General features: G+C 43.9%; 1 protein-coding gene across 3 annotated transcripts in view; it reads right to left on the bottom strand.

Moving 5' to 3' along the window:
• LOC306818551 (interleukin-1 receptor accessory protein-like 1) overlaps window positions 1–13,097 on the bottom strand; it is a 218,873-nt gene that overhangs the window by 161,021 nt on the left and 44,755 nt on the right. For all 3 annotated transcript variants that reach the window (XM_079336205.1, XM_079336206.1, XM_079336207.1), the window contains one exon: window positions 11,590–11,683. In XM_079336205.1, coding sequence (XP_079192331.1) covers window positions 11,590–11,671 — 82 coding nt within the window. In that variant the 5' untranslated portion in view covers window positions 11,672–11,683. The remainder of the gene's footprint in view (window positions 1–11,589; window positions 11,684–13,097) is intronic.

Below are 13,097 nucleotides of genomic sequence, written 5' to 3'. Positions count from 1 at the left end.
GTTTCTCAAGACCAGCCACTTGGTGCAAAAAAAAGACGACAGAAAGCCTGAGAGTGTCGCAAGCATTAAAAAGGAGGCCCCTCCAAAGGCCTATATGACACGGTTTGGAAATCGCTGAGGGTGGCGTGCGCGTTAAACATGATAATCAGGCTGAATTTGAATTTGAATGCATGAGCAGATAGAAGGGGGGGGGGGGGGGGGATTTGGACGGGAGTGTCAGGTGACTCTGTAAATGCAGATTCCTTTTCCAGGTGTCTTGCCAGATGTGTCGCGTTTTTTTAATTCGACGCGAACTGTCGACAACCAACAGCTTTAATTGACGCTGCCATTGTCTTTGCGTGGTGGAGGAAAGGGGGGGGGGGGACTGTAAGGTCAGCAAGCTTGTCAAAGTGTTAATCATTCATCCAGCTCTTCCTTCTCCATCATGTTATTTGATGACGGATAACGGGAGCGTCTTCAGCGCTCATTAACCTCGAGGCTCTAGCAATTCGTGAAAAGTGTTTTTGATGTCGCACTATGTAAGGATGATGGGAGGTGGGTGGTGGGGGAGGAAGGTTCGTCTGAGAGGCTGAACGAAGTAAAGACACTTTAATTACCCTGTGCTAAGATCACATGCTAAAACGCTAAAAGGCTGCAGGGAGAGGAGATTTTATTTATTTTTTTTAATCCTGTCTCGGACGGCAAGAAGCGTGTGAGGGGACGTGGTGAGAGCGCGGGGAAACACTTGGGATTGCGAGGTGGCGGTTCCAGTTGCGGCGTTGCTTGGCTACAGGCTCGCGACGCCTACGAACATCTGTAGTGCCTCTCGCTTTGCTCTGGATCACGCTAACAGAGACTTGGCGCTCTTCTGGATGCTGCAGCCTTCGAAGCTGTCACAGGGATTCGACTAAAAACCTTCAAACAGACAATTTTGTGTTCGGTAAGAGGTGTCTTCTGCCACTCCTTCGACATGTTCTCTTTCGTCGTGGAAGAAAAAAAAAGTCACTAAAAACCAAGCGTGTGCACCGTCAGTCAGGACAGGAATATTCCGCGCGCTCGTTCTCTTTGGTTCACATTTCACAGGTTAATTGAAATCGTATTGCTTCTGAAGGCGAGCAGGGCCGTAAACACATTTCACGGCTATTTGATGCACAGCTTTTCAGCGGTTGCAGAGATGCCAATGTGCGTCAAATGAAACAGAGTCACTCAAAGACTTCTTGTAAATTACACACGATTATGAGTCTCTCCCTTCGGGGATCCATGAGAAACACACACTTCTTCTCATCAGCGTATGTTTCATGAAGGCAGAGGAGGCCCCGCCCCGATTAGAGACCAGACAGTGTGTATCCCTGGGAGAGGCCTTGGAGGTGACAGTGGAATTTAATTGATATGTAGAATTTATTGATCATTGCACTGCAGGGAAATCAACTGCCATCTTCTTCAATTTTTTATTTTTTATTTTTTATTTTTTAGAGGATGCCGAGGGTCGTAAACAAGCGGTTTTAAATAAGTCAAGCATGGGACACGTCAACGGCGAGCAATAAACAAGACAGGGAAATATGTGGCGGAACTTCCTGGTAAATCCAAATGAAATCACAAGGCAAGCTTACTGGGAATAGTTTAAAAAAAAAAAAACAGTGGATGTTTTGAAAAGCAGATTTAGTACTTCTTAATTAAGATGAGTTTCTTCCCCCCCCCAACATTACTCGAGCTTTGATGGAGTGACATACTTTTCCTGTGGAGGGAGTGCAAGGTAATTCCCTGCTAATTATAATGAAAATGCAAAGCAGTAGGGGTTGAATGGGACCTGCTTGTATCTTCAGAAGACCTGGGAGAAAAGCAGCCAGGGCTCAGAGAATAGAGTGAACCTGGTTTGTTGCCCAAAAAAAAAAAAAACTCCCGCTGAGCGTTAAGTCTTCTGCAACCAACAAAGGCGTACTCCTCAGCGAGCGAGCTTACATCCTTTCTCCCTTGCAAAAAAAGTGAAAAGCCCCAAACTTGGCAGGACTCCCCCGAGGCCCCATAAGGATTTGCTGTGCCTCTGCTTGTTGCAAAAAATAAAAATAAAATAATGGTTGGATTGTGCTTAGACCAATCCCAGTTTGACTAAAAAAAGAATAAGGGAAGAAAGTGTACAAAGAGAACAAGAGAGTAGTGTGGTTTTTTTTTGTTCTTAGCTGTCATTGAGCGACGTGGAGACTGTGAAGGGGGAATGAACACAGTCAGAGAGGATGTGTTCAAACTTTACCCAATAAAGGAGCTTTGACTAAAGGCCACACGCTGAGTGGCTGGCTGACGCGAGAGAGCCTGACAGCCTCATCAAATGCGACGTTGTTGCGAGACTTCCTGCATTCACAGGACGCCACCTCTGCGGCGACCGCGGGCTCATTGTGCGGCGGAGGCTAATTAAAAAAAAAAAACGCAATTCATGAAGTTTCTTTTTCACAGAGGCGGCGGCGGCAATGGAGGCTGGAAAAGGCCACAAAACTCCCCATCCAGTGACATTATCAGACATCGGAATTTTACTAGGTCGTTCTTAACAAGCAAATAATTGGTTTACAAGGTCAAACTGGGAATCTTCATCATTCCATTTGACAGTTTTCCTGTTGAGAACAAAGAGACCCCATTAACATCTGTGTCTGAATATCAGACAATAATGTCTCATAATTCAATCAAATTATTAACAAGCATGTTCTTGTTATATAGCCTACGCTTCTGCTGTACTGCAATCTTAGTGAGATGAGAAGAGAAACATGGAGCGTCTCAGGTCAACGTGAAGATGAAGCAATGAAGGAGACCTTTAGGAGACAGCTATGACACGAAGGTCATTCTACAGTCAGAGCCCGCCCCAAAGCACCAATAAACTACTTTTCAGTGACTTTGCAAACTAGGCGGACCGTTCTGTGCTGTCAGACGGATATGAGGAGTTTGCACATGACATGCTAGGAAATTGTCAAACATCGGGTTGTATGTGTCCCTAGTCTAGTCATACCCCCCCAAATTCTGAGAAAAGTTAATCCCCTCCGTCTTTTTCCTGCCTCACTTTTCCAAAAATGTGCGCTCAAACACGCCATTTGGACATTTTTACCTCTGTGACATCACAAAGGGCAGTAAAGGGCCTTCCTCAAGTTAACACTCCCACAGTTAGGTGTTTGTTCTGCCCTTTTAGTCTGCCTTCTTTCTGAAAACAATTGGGCATGGTCGGAGAAAGCCCAAGCAACCCAAGCCCTTCCAGAGAGGGGGCGTGGCTCATTTGCATTTAAAGCTACAGACACAGAAACAGCCTGTTCCAGGCATGGCTGAAATAGAGGGGTTTATAGACGTGATCAAATTCAGACTCAGACTGGATTTAAAACAGAACACTTTACGACAGGTTTTGGGAAGGTTTAAGACTTATTGAAACTTGTTGAAATTTTGTGTAAAATGTTACCTTTAAATATGCTTCTCATAAACAGAAACTGGCTTCGAAACTATTAATTACTGTTGCATCTTCATATTTTAAGACAATACTGTACATCAAGAAATGAGAAGTCAGAGAGCTGACGCTGATCATTCTTGATTTTTTAATACTTGCTGAGTGAGATTTTAACAAGGAGAATAAACTAATATAACAAAGGAAGTGAACTTTTAAGCCAACTCTTCTTCCTAACTCTTAGTTTGTTAGAAAAAAAAAACTTCATTACGGCGTGGAACAGTTGTCGATAATCCACCTCCCTGCTTGGTGTATGAATAAGTGCATTAAAAAAGCTATAGTCCCTGCACTCTAATCTCCTTTCAATTGATTTACTTATCGTTCATCCTGTTGCTTTTGCAAACACAAACACAACGTCCCAGAATTCCTGCACAGGGAGCAAAAAAACCCTCCCCAAAGTGATATATATGTATGAATATATAATGCGTTTGCTATGAGAAAATAGCACCGGAGATTTTGTATTGAGCATGTCTTGCGTGAAGCTGCAGACTTGAAGGAAAAAAACAACATCTCATCTTTTGTTACAAGCCATCAATCAAGCGAAATGATCCCTGAGTAAACCTTTGTAAGACAATGCATGCTGCTGACGGCAGATGACACAGAGTAAAGCACGCTCTTCAGCACTAAGGAGTGTGTTTTTTTTAATAAATCCAGAATGTATTTTTGAATGCATTCCTCTTTTAGGGTGTGTTGTGCATTTCGATCCAGTAGATGTCTTTTCTTCTTTTCTCTAGTCCTTGACTAAAACAACTTCAAATGCAAGACTGTCACGTCCATGAAAACATGATGTAAACACAGCTCCGACAACAACACAGCCAGCGGGTCTTGCGCGCCTCACTCATTGTAGACGGTCAGGAGACAGAGAGGCTTTCACAGAGGACAAACTGGATCAAATTTGTGTGTTCTTCCTTTAGAATAGAGCTGTGAGTGCAATATATGCGGCTAATTATGGAGGCTGATGAAGCTGCAAAAAAAAAAGAAAAAAAAAGAAAAGATGAGACACAGTGTTGCCATGCAAATCAATGAGCTCCCCTCAGGCATCAAAGTTAAGTGAGTTGCATCAGCCCAAAACAAAGTTAGCGGTTCAATCAATAGAAAACCAATGTACTCCCTTTATAGTCGCAACAGTGGAGGAAAAAAAAAAAAGGATCCAATGTCTCATAGATCGGAGAGGCGGAGACAAGTGGAAATCAAATTCCCTTTATGTCTGATTCCAACAAATGACAGAACACCCCCCTCCTCATACTTGTCTTTTTGTTCACACTGGGGAGTGGGAGGGTCTGCTCTCTCTTCAAGCTGGATCTTTTTTCATCAATGAGGGATGCGAGCTATCATTTATCCAATCTCACTCCACTCGAGCTGATGCCGAGGTGTGTAATTTAAAAGGTGAAGCGCTGAATTTGCTCCCTGCTCCACATATTAAAAAGAGGTACCGTTTTGGTTTTTTTTTCCAGATTGGATCCACAAACAGAAGTGGCGCAGCCTCCTGCCTCGCGTCTTTAAAAAAAACAGACTGACGGTTTTGAACCTGTTGGAATCTAATGACGGTTATGGGATTAGCCGTGAGCGAATTGCTTTAATAATTCCACGACACATCTATCCAACGGTGCGGTGATCCTGTCTGGCCTCCAGGAGAACGTCGCCAATCAATGCAGGCAATAACCATCACTTTCTACACACAGGAGAAGATGTGGAGAACATAAACATTGTGTTAAAAATGCCAGATAGAAGGACGGATAGATGCAGGCAGCGAGCCTGATGGGGGAGCGCCCACATGGATTAATCGTGCAGTACAGCCCCAGGTCAAATGTGTGGTATTTTTGGGTACAGTCCCATCGCCGCCTCCGGGCCATTTGCATAGTTCGGAGAGACTACAGCTTCATTTCCCCCGTCGCTCATCTTCGTGGGAGCCGAGCAGTCAAGGGGAATTAAAATAATTTCCGGGACCATTACTGCTTTAAATCGCTCTAACCTAACTTATTTACTCTCTTCCCAAAGTGATTGCCTGACTTTTTTTATTTTTTTTTTAAAATTAAGTAGTGGCCAGCCTTCTCCGTGTTTAAATCCTCTTTCGGACTAAAGCTCATTATCATCCACACATATAAGCTCGCAAATTGGTGCCAGAATGGCCCCGGCTGTTAGAAGTGGGCGGCATAATTTGCTAAGGGAGCCTGAAATGAACTATTATCTTTAAGAGGGAAATATTAAAAGGGGAGATACCGCAAATAGTGTACTTAATATGGAATGAGCGTAGACGGTTTTATGCTCCGAGACAATGGACAGATTTAAGTAGAAGTCATAAATAACCCTCCCGCAGATGAGGTGAATTTTTTTATGACATAATTTTGAAGCCTGAGTTTAGAATGAAAAACTGGAAGAAGCGTTTCAAGTGTACGACGACGACTACAACCACCAGTAGCGTAATCCTAGTTCTATTGAGTTCGCCCGAAGGAGGTTGGCGAAAGTGTTTGACGAATGTGTCCTTCGCTGCATTCTTGTGTTAGCATGCTTTAGTGGGCTCGTAGCTTCAGAATGCATGTAATGTCAATTTACACAAAATTGCAAGATCTAAAAGCGCTCAAGTGCTGCTTCTCGTTCGGTCCCAGAGTGCAGCTGTCAGTGTATTCTGCAACATCACGGTGAAACGAAAGCGTGCATCTGGAGGCGTATCTTGCTTGACTGACGGGTGTCTTATGCTCTTAGCTCCGCCCACAATGCCATCCCATTTCCCAAATCTGGATTTCGCTAAAACCCCCAAAATCCGATCACGCGGCAGGCTTCACACACGCCCTATGGCTGACATTTCTCTGCATTGAATGCCTCCAACCTAAACTCGTCGAATACATAAAGCTCTGACAGTGCGCTCCAGCTTTAAACACCTCTACCTACCTGCTACACGCTGGATCAGCGCTGAGCTGCAACCCTTTTTCCTGGCATTTTTTCTCAATTGCTGTGGTGTTGTAACATTATTAAAGGTCAGGAAGCAGGCCACAGCGACACTGCTCTGCTCATAAATCAGGTGATTGATCGTCCTCCATCTCACACCGACGACTGTGGCGTGTCCCCACAACACGGAAAACACATATCCATAGTAACCCGAGTTGTCAAGAGGCCTATATCTGGCACACTTGTTGACTCGCTTCTCCCTCTCTCTCTCTCTCTCTCTCTCTGCAAGCAGCAGGAGGGAAAACAACTCCATGTGGCAAGCCATTTCATTTCTAATATCATGTGCGTGATCAATCTCCCCTCGCAGTGAACGGGGGCCGGAGCAGTGGAGGCAATCATTGAACGTTTGTGGCAGGTATGTGGTATTGACCCGGGGGAAGATGAACCGCAGGGTATGCGCGCATGTGTGCCTCTGGATGTGCGCGCGTTTGACGGAGAGGGAGGCAACGCTCGAATTCCAGCTCGGTTTTCCAATCTCAGCGTCGCTTTCGTGGATTTGTTGGAGGAGGATCTTCTCTGCTGTTCGTGCTGGCGACTTAAAAATGAGTAGAACAGATCGGACGGCACTCAGACTTTATATTAATGCAACTTTTTCTTTTTTTTTTGACTTCGGCAGGAGTTATCGGACATTCAGTGATTGTCCATGTGTAAAAAAAAGAAATGAAGAAATGGATATAGTTAAAACAGTTTCAATGACTGCCTTCCCCTCCCTCCCCACAAACCGCTCGCTGACAGCTTCCTGCCATATTTAACGTCCTTTAATATCAATTACAAAGTCAAGTGGCTGGCCGTAATTGAATTTGTACTGTGTGCTGACGTCCCCTGTTAGGACTCACTGTCTTGTCCAATTAAGAGGAGCCTTATTATTGGCCAGATTGCGAGTAGTCTCATTAATGTGTGTGGGGTGTGGGGGGGTGGAGGGGGGGGGGGGGGGGGGGGGGGGGATTCTATCTGTATCTGACATATTAATGTTGACATCCTCCCAGAGTTGTGCGTTGCGATGGGTGTGAAGACTGTAAATTTCACCGAGTGTCAGGGACGTCCTTGATTTTTTCCTCTTGCCGGAGCAGAGAGAAAAAGAAGAAGAGAGAGAGAGAGAGAAAGGGGGTGGGGGGGGGGGGAATATATGTTGTGGACCTACTGTAGCGGCAGTAGATAAATACGCAGGGAGAGACGGATGATGAGCGGCTGCTCTCTAATAGGAACCAAGGTCTTGTTGCGGCGACGTCTTATATTTACAGCTACTCTTCACCAGAGTGACATAGCAGGCCTTCACACCATCCTTAATAGGAAGCAGAAGCAGAGGGAAGAGGTTCTGCGTTCCTCTTTCTCACACATGCGTGACAGCAGAAGGATGCCTTCACTGGGAGGGTTGGCATTAGCAGTAATACGTCGCTGGAATGACTGGGAGACTGTGGGAAGGAGAGCATCATTTGTAAAGGGCCTCATCCTTTTTCCTGCTGCAGAAATGGGGATTAATGGACCAGGCGGCAGAGGAGGCAGGAGAGAGGCTAGAAGTGTCGGAATCAATGTCAGGGGCTACAACATGACGCCAGTTCAACAGGAGTGTGCAGCAGCCCCCTCTGCAGATCACCAGATAGACGGGTCAACTAATCTTTGCAGGACAATCAACCAAAAAAAGACAACCGGATCATTCAAAAGCCAAAATGTTCGCCTCGTGGTCGCCACAACAAATGGTCCAGTCTTCAAAAAAATGTGGATGTTAGCTGCGAAAAAAAAAGAATCTATAAAACACAGAAAACGGTAATGCGAGGGAGGAACATGGATACTGCAGATGAATGGTGATGCCCGTGAAATATTTTAGAGCTCCACTACTAAATAATGTTCCGTTTGTGTGTATGGCCCTTATTTTTATTTTTTTATTCTACTCTGTATTCAGGTTTGCAGAAAGTCATCGCTGGGTAACTTCTGAGGCGCCTTCTCACTCTGATTGTACTCCATGTTCAGAGGTGAAGAGATGAATAAATGTTCAGTATCTATTACTTTACAGAGTCTGAAGTCAGACTGTACACGCACCATCTCTAGCTTCTATTTCAAATCAAATCAAACTGCCGTTATGTAATGTACTAAAAGAGAGGAGTCAGCTCGCTGCCAAGTTACCAAAAAGGGAACATTTAGGGATTCCTCTGCTCTTCCAAGCATCGATTGTATGGGGCGGCACAAGTGGCCAACAAGGGAGCCGACTGTGTGGTTAGGACAATAACAACACATAGTCCCTTTTTAGAGACAGGGTCTCTTTTATCTTCCGGGCCAAGGAATTCAAAGTCCTAGAAAAAGACGGGTCGTCACAACGCCAGGGATCGCCGAGTTCAAAACTGCGGGAATAACTTTAACAGCTATTTGTAGACAGAAGCTTTCCTTTGCATTTCGTACGTTAACATAATGTTGAGATATACGACCAATGAACTGTCACTCGACTCGGACATTTCCAGAATTCTGTGTAACGGTGGTGGCTGGTGTGTCATGATACAGAGGCCAATAAACTACCCTTTAAAAAAAAAATCACAGGTTTACAAGTGAGTGGGGAAAGTTTAGTGTTTCAGGGCGGCGTCTCTGATTGGTGGAGCTCGTTGTTAGCATTGCAATGTTCTCCTTCCCTTGGCACTATATGCTTCTGGATAGTTTTCGCTTGCAGGCTAACGACTAACCGCGCTATGCCGCAAGGAATGGAATGCAGATATTCACACAACACAACATAGCACAACACTTGTATTATCGGTGTAAAAACTACTCATCAAGCCTTCGTCGGAAAACATCATCAAAAACATTAACAATTAGCATTTCGCTGTTAATCTCAGCGCTAAGTGCTTGAAGTGGCTGATAATGGAAGAGTTGAAAGGAGGTCAGCAGCGTGTGACCTTTAAATTGAATTAATTTGTATTTTACCGTTGTATAGTTTCACTTACCACCTTGTTTCTACATTTAACTCAAAGCTTGACAGACGTATTTGTTTCTTTGCTGTGCAAACGACTGCATCTCGTTCTAAACAAACCAGACGATGTCTCATGCTGAAAAAATAGCATAAGGTTCAAACACAAACAATGTAAGAGCATCGGGGGGGTTTGGACTTCAACATCTGACTTGATGTGCTGCATTAAGCAGAAATATACATCATTATTCTGTTCGCCCAACCGTTCAGGCCAAATCAGCATTCTTACAAAGAAGGAGCTGCAGCAGAGGACGAACGGATACATTCTCTTGCTCCTGCATGTCGAGGATTAGCATGCCAGATATGTGCGTTATGTTTGTTTTTTTAGTCGGCGTGCAAATGCAGACAAAGCATTACTCAGGCTGTGCTTTTGAATGTAATCATGTGTTTGTGCAGCGTGTGTGTTTGTGTAAGAGGAAAAGCAAGCAAGATGGAGGACTCATTGTCCCTGAGGGAGTCAATCAAGTCGTTTTAATTTCCTTTAATGGGCCGACACAAGTTTCATTGTCTACAGTGAATTTCTTTTAACAAAAGGGAACCGTAAAAAAAAAAACATGTCACGTTTACAGGGCTCGAAGCAGCTCAGTTTGTTTGATGATTTTCATTCAGGAAGAAAACTGTCGATACAAGGCAAAGCTTTCAAGGTGTATAAGGAGGTTTTGGTAAATATGTTTGGACCTCGTGTGGAGAGGGAAAACTTTACAGCTGCATAACACAATCAGGGTCAATCACATCATGCTTGAGCCTGTCACATATCACATGCCAATCATGCCCACTGACGTTTCCCGTCTGAGAAGAAAAGGGCTTTTAAAGGACACCATGAGTCTGATTCTGTCCAATATGCCATAAAAATAAGACGCCAACGTTTCATCTTATAAACAGGAACCCTAACCCCTGAAAAATGTTTCTGCTCTGCCACCAGGATTCTCACACTGCCCCTCCCCGCTGTTCCTCCCTATTCCATAAAAATAAAAGCGATTGCAATTTCAAACAGGCTTTCATCGCCCCAGAAGTCCTTTTTACAAGTGTGCTCTAACTTCCAACCAGCATGGCTTCTAATAAAGTCGTACACGCTAAGAGAAGGAACAAAGAACGGAGGTCTGGCTCCGATTGGGTTGTTCATTTATCAGTGGACGTGTTTCAAATCCCTGCCCCAGGCAATGGCTCGTGAAGCATCCGAGGAGATAGCCCGTAGGGACTTCAGCTGGAAAAGCAGAAAACCCTTTGATGAGCCTTGGGCCATTCCAGCACCTGCGTCTAATATGCATCGGTAAAAAAAAAAAAACAGACGACGACATAAAATGTGTTTTATGTTGGCCAATGCAAATTGGTCCTCCGGCTTGCTGTTCTTTTCTACCAGGAAGTAATGATTTTCAAATGGAGAAAAATTGTGCAGCATTAGCGCCACAGCTACGTAAATACTTGAATATTCCAACTAAGGCCTAAGATGCATTATTAGAGACAAACGTGCTGAATGGATCCAGGAAGTAACTCAATCATTTGGCCGCTCACTCACTCAGTTTTCAAATTTGTACAGTGGCGGAGAAATGGAGGCATGGGATTCAGAACCCGAGTCATGGGTTCAGCTCGCGTTCGCAGTGGCACTTAACCTAGTTGTGTCCAGTGCATCTCCCGGCTATGTTTGGTCAGACTATCAAATAGCATTAAATTAAGCATTTAAAAGAACAGGCAGGATGAAAATGACTCCAGGGCGCGCTGTTAAAAGGGAGGTTTAAGCCAAAAAAGGATAATGAGGATTGAGCAGATTAACCGAAATGCACAACGTTTACGTGATCGCCCATCATGCATTTAAAAGCAGTCAGCGGTTAACCCCTTAAAAACTGAACAAGTGTGTGTTCTTATCGTTTCCTCAATGACATTCATCATCATTCAGGTCATCTCCAAAGAGCGACCAAGAAATACTCCAGCATTAGCAGTGCATTAAACTGAACCAGTGCGTGTTTGAGGACTTAAAGAGTAAGCCGTTAAAAGGACAGGACTGCCTTGTTTTTCATCAAAGCTGTTCCTCCAAATACAACAACATACGGCCATGTGACCCCACTTGCTGTTGACTGAAAGATGTTTGGCGCGTCAAGGTCAAACATAACCTTGAAGTCTTGGCGGATCCCTCGGCATCAAACTGGAAGCAATTCCTTTAGCGGTTTTAAAAATGGTAAAACTAAGTGAAATTTTAATTTTGCACCTCTTCCCTTTGGTGTGAACACACTGGCAGTTGACTTACCTGAGCCTCTCTTCGACACCACTTTCAGGCAATGGACCACAACGGCGTGAAGCAGGATCAGAAGAGGGACGGGAGCTTTCATTTTTCACCAGTCCTGCGAGAAAAAAACAGAAGTTTGACTTGTTATTTTTGCACGCAGACGAGCTGTGAATGCACTGAATCTATCCAAAACCATTCAGAGGAAGAAGGGATGGTGGCAAGAGAGGATCAAGCTAAGTGCAAACATAAAGAAAGTGCGAGAGTTCGTCTGAGGCGATAATTACAGAACTTTCGAAAGACCTAAGGTCAGCTGGAAAACATCCAGCGGCATGTGCAAAAATGCGGTTCTCCAAAGTGTTTATCTGCATCTGCTTTATTTAGACCAGCGACTCTTCAGGGACTTACTGTATAATCAGGAGGAGGCTGTTGATGATACAAATGTCAAGATGCATCTCTATCAAGGCAAAACCTGGTTTTGCAGCTTTGTCAACTTCCCACAACACTAATCCAAATCTCTCTCAAGCAACGTGACATAATCAGGTGCCCACTTAGATCAGCGTGTCTCGCTGTTGACGCACAGCTTCTTCTACGGGACAGCTGCGAGGAAACGTGGTTTGATGTCTATCAGAAATAGATTGGATCAAGGGATAATAATGGGAGTAATGTGACATTCAAGACAAAAACAGAACGATCAAAGCTGAGTGTACAAGTTCAGGTCCCGATCCATCTACATGCCAAATTGATGATTACACAAATATAGAAATCTCAGATGTATTTTGGGAAAGTTTGGCTCAATGGGAAGACAAGTTCAGATCAAATAGGGTCAAAAGACGACATACGATACATTTGCATGGGAAATCGATATGTTCCGATTGGTTTATTCCATTTTCTTGGCCTTTATGGCTGAGAACTATGTTGGAAAATAAAGTCCAGTAATGTTTAAAATGTATCTCCAATGCATGGGAAATGGACTCGAGCTTATAGGTCACACGCATCCATTAACACAGTGATGGCGGAGGCTGCTGTGTGAAGTGTCCATCAGTATGAGCTAATTCCATTCATACACATTCATAGTCCCACAATAAAGCAGAAGGAGCAACCTAGGGTTAAATGCCTTGCCCAAGGACACAACATAAAAACCCCTAAAAATGTTTAATCCATCGAGAGCAGGATAAGTATCCGTACGAGTTTGAGGCGTGCCGCTGTGTTTTTATTTCCATATAAATGGATGAATGGATGGATATATTTAGGGCCCATGAAAACCTGATGTTAAATGGTTTGTCCTGACAACCAGGCCTTGAAAATACGTTATCTGTATGCTTGGATGACCAGGAAAAAGAAACGATGAAAACACAATGTGAGAAATGAAGAAACATTTAGTTGCAACGTCATCTTGCAAAAAAAAAATGACTTAAAGTCATTAGAGTTTACAGTGTTTGTTCACCTTTGCCAACAGTGTTCTTCAGTGTTGCATTTACTCATTTAAGCCTTCTATTTAGGTTCATAATTACTCTTTTTGTTGATCTTCT

Source organism: Symphodus melops (assembly GCF_947650265.1).
Source record: "Symphodus melops genome assembly, chromosome: 23".
Lineage (NCBI taxonomy): Eukaryota > Metazoa > Chordata > Actinopteri > Labriformes > Labridae > Symphodus > Symphodus melops.
Note: the sequence above shows the minus strand (reverse complement) of the source record. Positions and strands in the feature narration are given on the sequence as shown.